The 7,332-nt window shown below is 52.8% G+C and overlaps 2 protein-coding genes across 2 annotated transcripts in view; one reads left to right on the forward strand and one right to left on the reverse strand.

Annotated features, from left to right (window-relative positions):
* The window catches only part of LOC104525755 (protein TENP-like), a 5,337-nt gene extending 2,641 nt beyond the window's left edge, over nt 1–2,696 (reverse strand). Inside the window, 7 exon segments of the mRNA XM_029085198.1 lie at nt 146–206; nt 460–505; nt 924–1,061; nt 1,226–1,330; nt 1,648–1,747; nt 2,003–2,119; nt 2,675–2,696. Of these exon segments, the coding sequence (XP_028941031.1) occupies nt 146–206; nt 460–505; nt 924–1,061; nt 1,226–1,330; nt 1,648–1,747; nt 2,003–2,119; nt 2,675–2,696 (589 nt within the window).
* A 3,368-nt stretch (nt 2,697–6,064) lies between these two features.
* The window catches only part of BPIFB6 (BPI fold containing family B member 6), a 6,003-nt gene continuing 4,735 nt past the window's right edge, over nt 6,065–7,332 (forward strand). The window contains 3 exon segments of the mRNA XM_029085196.1: nt 6,065–6,173; nt 6,394–6,493; nt 7,108–7,302. Coding sequence (XP_028941029.1) covers nt 6,065–6,173; nt 6,394–6,493; nt 7,108–7,302 — 404 coding nt within the window.

The raw sequence follows: 7,332 nt of genomic DNA on the forward strand, positions 1-7,332 counted from the left end.
GGGTCCCTGGGGACCTGACGGCGGCAGAGCCACTGCTGCTGGGTTTCTGCTGCAGGGTGGGAGCCTGTCCCATCGTGTGACCTGCTCCAAAACGAGCAGCCCCGAAGCCCTTGGTCCATAGTGAGAGCGAGAGCCAAACACTCACCTGTCAGAGAGATCAGCCGCTCGTTTGGCAGAAGCAGCAATTTGGAGACTTCCAGGCAGATCTATGGAATAAAGAATAAAAAGAGGTGGCAGAGGACAGGGGGTGTCTGCAGGCACTGGGTGTCCCCATCAACAGCCACATGGCAGCCAGGGGACAGGGGACAGCAGCGTTCGGTGACTACGGGGCTTCTGCCCCATATGCTGGGCTGGGGGGAGACCTGGCAAAGCCCCAGCTTGACTGACAGTGCTGGAATTCTTACAGAACTGCACAATTTTGTCTTTTCCCATCTCACACCTTTCCAGGCTTTATCTTACCTTATCAACGTTAATCTCCTTGTCCGTGTCTGAACTAGAGGACTTGCTGGATGAAAACAACAGAACATAAGATGTTAGGTGAGAGCCAGCTCAGCCAAGGATGGGTGAACATCTTTTATCTGACCCAAAGGCTCCAGAGACAGTAGCACCATTATTTTCTATCGTCTGTTACGGTACAGTTACAATTCAGAGTCCTGAAACACTGGTTGCTGTTCCTGCTACACTGCTTGAACAGATCCGCTCCCTTATCAGAGAGTGAAACTCTTAAAAAGGAGGAGACCAGCCCCGCAGGCAGGACACGGTTCCTCCTGTGAAAATAAAAGGTTTTGTGACAGCCTTGGTAAGCTTTAGGGCAGTGAGCAGATCTTGGTCACATCACCTTCCTGCCTAGAAATGCTCGTGCCTCAGTTTCTTCTTTTCCCCCGTTACCCAGATCCCATAACAAGGAAAACAGTGTGGTCGACCTTTCCATCTCCTCGGTGCTCTGCACCTCCTCCACGGTGGGTTTGCAGGCAGAGGTCACCAGCTCCAGGTTCCCCTCGGAGTTCATTTCCACGTGGAGGTCCGCCAGGATGGACAGTCTCATCACCTTGGTGGTTGAGCTGTGCCAGAGGAGCAGAGGTGGAGGCTGGAGCGCAGGGGCTGCTCCAGGTCCTGCTCCTCCCAGCCCCTTCTGCTCCCACCAGCAGATGCAGGTGCTGGATGTGGCCCCATCGCTCCAGCCGGGAGCTTGGGCTGCATCCAGCTCCACGGTGCTGGCACTCACGGGGCGGGTGTGATGCCCAGGTCCACATCGATGCTCAGCCTCAGCCCAGCGTCGGGGACAAGTGACAGCGACAGCTCGGAGACTTTGACGGAGTTAACCTGGTTCCTGCTGGAGCAGAAGTGAAGGTGTCAGGAGACCAGCGCGGAGTGATGTGCCATCCCTGGCTGCTCTCACAATGGGCAAACCCAAAAGGTCCATGAGATCTTCATGGATAAATCAGTGGCCCAAGTTGGGCACGGGGGCTGCAGCCCTTGGACCCCAAAGAGGAGCCAGGAGCTTGTTTCTAACAGTTGTGTTGATCTCCAGGAAGATTTTCATTGGTAAAACACCTCTTGTGACAATATTCAAAGTGTTCCAGCCAAATGCCAGCGTGAGCCAGCATCATGGCAGCAAACCTGGGCAAGGCAGGGCCACGGACTCACCTGCTGGGCTTCGGGGAGCCGAGGAACAGGTCTGGGACCGTCGGGGCCATGAGGTCCTGCCTGAGAACTGTCTCCGCGTGGGGCTTTGAAACTTCAGCAACTGTGAGACAGGGCAGATATGTGATGAGACCCTCGTGGTCTGGTGTGCAGAGATGGACAGACTGAAATCCATCCAGGTGACACACTCCCATCCCGTGCTAACCCCCGGTACCAGCTATGGGAAGGGGATGGTGAAAGGAGCTGGTTGATGGCCTGAGTTTCTGGTGACAGTGTTTGGAATTTTGTCACCAGCCTGAAGGAAGCTGCTGCCCGCCCTCCCCACTGACGGTGTGGCAGGAACGGGCTCCAGACTTACGGTAGCTCAGTCCTGAGGGGGTGAGGATGCCCCCGCAGTCGGGTGACCTGGCGGCATGAGTGGGGACCAGGAGGCTCAGGAGGATGCTCAGGGCGCGGAGCTTTGCCGTGACGGCGCCTGGAAGAGGAGAGAACTGGCAGCAGCTCGGTCAGAGCGATGTGCCGAGGTTCGGAGCCGCACTCGGGAGCCACAGAGCCGCTCAGGGGTCGGGTCTGGGGCTCTGAGCTTGTTGGATTTTGTGCAGTGACAACGCGCAGAGCCCACAGCTTTAACAGCACTGAAAGAAAACTCAGCCTTGAAATCCTCCCGCGATGCCACTGGCTGAGGAGCTTGTTATGGCCCACAGCTGGGATAAAACTGGCAAGTAACCAGGAGCTAAAATGAGCTGAGGAACAAATGGAAGCGATGGAGGAGGCTTTAATCAAATAAAAAGGTGAGAGTGTTACCTGCTGCTCTGAAAAACATCGAGGAATTGTTTATAACGTTTGTAATGCTCTTACAATGGTAAGAAAACAAGTAATTCAGAAGGTTTAACCTGCAGAAAAGATACGTGTTTATATCCATCTTTGCAGAAAGGGGACTTCTGATGAGAGCTGACCCCTACAGAGACACGCCAACGTAAGTACAAGCGATGCCTATATCAGGCTATTCAGTTTGCAAACGCATCTTTACCTTTCCTGGTCAGTCTTCCCATTCTTCTCCCTCAGTCCGTGTCTCGCCGTGGTCACACCAGGGGTTTGCACTGGCTTTATATATCTTCACAACCGAGGCTGACGGGGCAGAAATTGGCAAACAGGGCTGGAAACCAGGACGTTGGCTGGACGCTTTGTTTTATATTCCATTTTTATTGTTTCCACATATACTCGATGACATTGGCCGGTGACCTAGCAAGGTGAGGCATTGAACAGCGGGTGCTGGGGCAGTTTGTTTTCATTGTGGTGTTACTGAGGAGCACAAAGGAAGGTCTCTGGGTGGAGGGTGCCAAGAAATCAAACATTGTTAGAAAGCAAGCGTCGGTTTCTTTGCTCTGCAGCCATGCTTTCCTCTGAACACCACAGGGACAGCCACTGCCGTGTCTACACCAGCAAGAAGCTGTCGTGGTTTGTGTCGGTCTCCTGGCTGGGCAGCTCAGACCAGAAGGGATGAGATTTGTATGTGTCACACTGAAGGAGGTTTTGGCAATTCTTCGGGGATACCCTCCATTTCCATCAGGCAACAGGAGTGTTTCTGTTGGGTTCAGAGAGTTTTAGACCAGACAGAAGATCAATTTTTTTTAAGGTATCTCTTCTAACCTCTGGGATGGCCCACACGCAATAGTTCCTTCCTCTCTTTAACCCATTCCCAATCAAAAGCCACTGGTAGTTTTTCTTACAACTGGTACAAAAACGATGGGTGATGTCCACCCTCTCTGATAACGTCTCTACAAGCAGTGGAAGTGCTCACAGAAGGGAGTCGCAGCCCCTCTCCTTCCTGTGCTTGGGGTCCATCATGTTCTCCTGGCTTCCTTTTGGCCTGGAGGGCAGAGCATGGACCACCTGCAAATGCCAGGCAAGTTTATCCTCCACAGTCTCAGCCAGTTCTCCTTCATGCTCCACGTTCTGACTCCCTTCCCCCCGATGTTTGTGATTTCAAGGTTGGGGCATGACCAGTCTTCCAGAGAGGGTTGAATTGCCCATTTTGGTCTGAATCCCTTGGCAGTGGGATAAGGTGTTCAGTGCTTGTTGAAACACCTGCAGCCTGGGGAAGCAACCATTGTCCTTTGTGTAGCTGGTGAAGTGAGTTATTGGGTGCTGGTTCCAGGTTCATCTTGACATGCTCAAAGCTATTGGCTCTCACCAGCACTGTGTTACTTTCCTTCTCAGCATGACAGAGAAATGCCAAAAAAAAGCAGAGTTTCAGCCATGTTGTGTGTTCCCATTGAGGGCATCCAAATCACAGTGTCAAGAGAAAATATGAAGATCTGTGTCTAGCAGCCTGCAGAGGGAGAGCAGGATTTACACACCTACGCTGCTGCGTGCAGCCCTTTTAGAGGCAAGAAATGTGTTCAGAAAAGTAAATCCAGTGAGGAGGTTGTAACCTGCAGATGAGTCCCCTGGGGCCGAGGGAAGCGCTTCATGGCATCTGACATTGGTCGGGACACAGACACAACCTAGAAAAGTCTCTGAGAAATAAATCTTTGCTGTGTTTTAGAGCAGCGGTTGGAAATTGGCCTCTGCTAGACCTTGTTCCAGCGCAGGTAATAGCAGCAGCTCTTCCCGAAGCAGCACTGGAGATTTATCTGTGGAGCCTTATTACGGTTCACAGCAGCGCCAGGGTCTGAGGATAAGCTGCCGAGACGAGGCGGCACCGTGGTGCTTAGAGGTGGATTTTCTCCTCCCTAAGAGCTATTCTGGACCTGATGATCCCTGTGGAGGCTTAATTAGATGTCAGCTTATAGCATAATGACTGATCAAGTTCCTAGCACAAAAGCATCTCTCTGGCACAGTGCATTCCTTATCGGGAGTTATCTATAAATCTTGTTCTCCCGTTAGACAAGATGTAAATCTCCTGTCTGGGCTCAGCAGAGCCACCGAGCACATCAGTGGGAGGGAGGGGATGGCAGATTAAACCTCATGACATGTTTTATACAGAAATGAAGAAATATATTACTTGGCACTGCAGGATCCCAACGGGGTGAACTCCCAGAGCTGGGTAGGGGACCATGAGGGGATGGGTGAGGACACCGTGGTGGTCACTAGTCCCAGCTTGGGCAGGGCTGGTGCATGGGCAGCCATGGTGATGGCAGCAGTGTGGCCAGCCCGGAGGAGATCTTCAAACAGCCTGTCTGTGGGCACACGGCTCTTCTCACAGCGGGATGGGGACAGGGCTGAGAAGCCAGTTCTGTGGGCAGGTGGCAGTTCTCAGCCTCACTCAAACCCTCCTGAGACCAGTGAGAACGTTACTGAGATTATCACAATTTCCAGTCCCACGTCCTCCTCTGGTGTTTGTACGGGATCCATGAACCTTTAGGGAGCGAGAGCCACCCATCCCCTGGGAGTCACAGTTACACAGGTGTCTCCAAAAGCAGAATTTACCATCACGCATCTCAGGTTTCTCCTCACCCCCCGTTCTGTCTGTACCATGTAATTAAACAGATCAGGTTTTTCTTTCAGACTTGACGTGCAGGTCTCCATCAGCTCTTCCTGGGCATTGAGCAAGAGCGCTGGCCTCAGCCTGTGAGGAGCATGTGCCTGGCGCTGGAGGCTCGAGGGCTCACCTGGACTCTCACATTTATTAGTGAAATTGTTTGTATTGGCGGATGTCGGAGACACTCGGGGATTAGGTTACATCACACTGATTACCCAGCCCTTTCATTCTTTCGATTTTTCCTCTTTCTTGGTCAGGGTTTATATATGGGCTGTTTCTTGCTTCTCTCCAGGAGATCAGTGCAGACCTTGGACAACCTTCTTGCTGGAGAAGAATCAGGTAAGGTGACAGCAGGGCGTCCCTGTCGTGGTGAGATGCAGCAGCTCATGTCACTTTCCTCCAGTGCAAGCGAGAAGTGTGAGGCCAAGCTGGAGCAAACTGGTGGAGCCATGTCCGTAGCCCATGGAGAGGCTTGTCACACCTCATGCCACCACAACAGCCACCAGCTGCTCCTGGGGCCAGGGCTCAGGGTGGCCCAACACTCAGCAAGCCACGTGCTCCTTGAGGCTCCTCCAGCCCATTCTCTGCAGCAGGTTTTAGGCATCACGAGCTGCCCCGGTGCTTGTGGGTGAGGAAGGCTCAGTGCTCCCCTTGGGTACCGCCCACGGTCCTGATGGGGCTGCTCTGGGTTGTTCACAGACATCTGAATTTTGGGGAATGACTCTTGTATTTGGGCTGTGCTTGGGCTGGTGGGGCTCTGCCAGACACACGGAGCTCTGCTGGCTTTCCTCTAGCACGAGTGCAGCCTTTAGCCCCTGACATGCAGTTGGGGAACCACCTTCAGCTTGTTGTCTCCTTCTGTCCATCGAAGCCCAGACAGTCCTGAAAGCTTCTGCTGCCTCTGGAGCTCTGGGAGCAGCTATACTGGATTGTAAGATGTCAAAGGTTTGGTGCATTTTCTTCCTTGGTGGCTGGCTGGTGTGGTTGGGAGGAGCTGCTGACCCAGGAGCCATCATCAGGATTGATCTTGGAACGATTGACCATGGTAAGTGCTCAGACACGTTAGTGTGGGATGGCAGAGGTGGTGGGTCATCCCAATGTACAGCATGTGAAGTGTCCTGGTGGTGCCTGTGTGTGGGATGGGAATGTGTTCATAACCATGTGCTATAGGGTACGATGGGGAGTGCAGAGTCCCTGCAGCCTCCAACACCGGCTCTTCCCTGGGGATTTTGTGCTCAACTCCTGGTCTTGTGCAAATCTTCCAGCGATCTCCACTGCTCTGAACGAGAGTGATGTTCTGCAGAAAATGGCAGAGGAAGCCACAAAAAAAAAGCCCAACGCCAAACCCATCAAAGGCATCTCGGGGTGAGTGATGCTCAGCAGCCTGACACCATGAGCCCAAACCTGGGAAAGGAAATAAAAGCAGAAGGTTGGGAAGTGTCAGCCTGGAGGCAGAAACCGATCACTCCCCGCTAACAAGTGTGATATTAAAGCTGGTGATTTTCTGCATGGTTGTGTCGACAAATACACGGAGAAACTATAACTTAAAGGCAACAAAGCGCGTCGGCTCCCGCTTCAGAGCAGACTGGGGATGGCTGCGGTGGCTCCGCGTGGGGTTCACTCCAGACCTGGGGGGACCCTGCTTTTGTCAGTGATATCCTGGGGAAACCCCAGAACTTCTGGGGGATCGGAGCTGGCCCTCCATCCTGCAAAGTCATTCTGGGTGAAAGCATGGAGATGTTTTGAATGCTGAACCAGATTTCTTTTGTCAATATTAAACTGCACAAGCTTTTTGTTAGGAAGAAACATGTTCCTAAGTTTAAAAGTGGTTTTAGATGGAAAGTTTAAACAAAAAGTGGAAGAATAACGATGGTGATGGCATTATCAGGAATAGGTGACTTTGACATAAGAAGCCAGACCTGGCTGCTCTGCAGGCTCCTCTTTCCCAGCAATTTTCCTGTTTGTTTTTTTTTCTGCAGCCTAAAAGTGAAAGATCTCCGTCCCCCGGTGATATCACTGGCGCTCCGGCCGGGCTCGGGGCTCTTCATGGCTGTGTTGATACAAATGACCATCGCTGGGAAAAGGTGAGTGGGAGCCGGTGCTGGGGCTGGGGGGGGCTTGCTCCCACCCCGGGGTCAGCCCTGCACTGATCCAGCTCTGCTCCCACCCTGGGGGCAGCCCTGCACTGACCCAGCTCTTCTCCC

Source organism: Antrostomus carolinensis, unplaced genomic scaffold, assembly GCF_000700745.2.
Source record: "Antrostomus carolinensis isolate BGI_N321 unplaced genomic scaffold, ASM70074v2 scaffold20365, whole genome shotgun sequence".
NCBI classification, from domain to species: domain Eukaryota; kingdom Metazoa; phylum Chordata; class Aves; order Caprimulgiformes; family Caprimulgidae; genus Antrostomus; species Antrostomus carolinensis.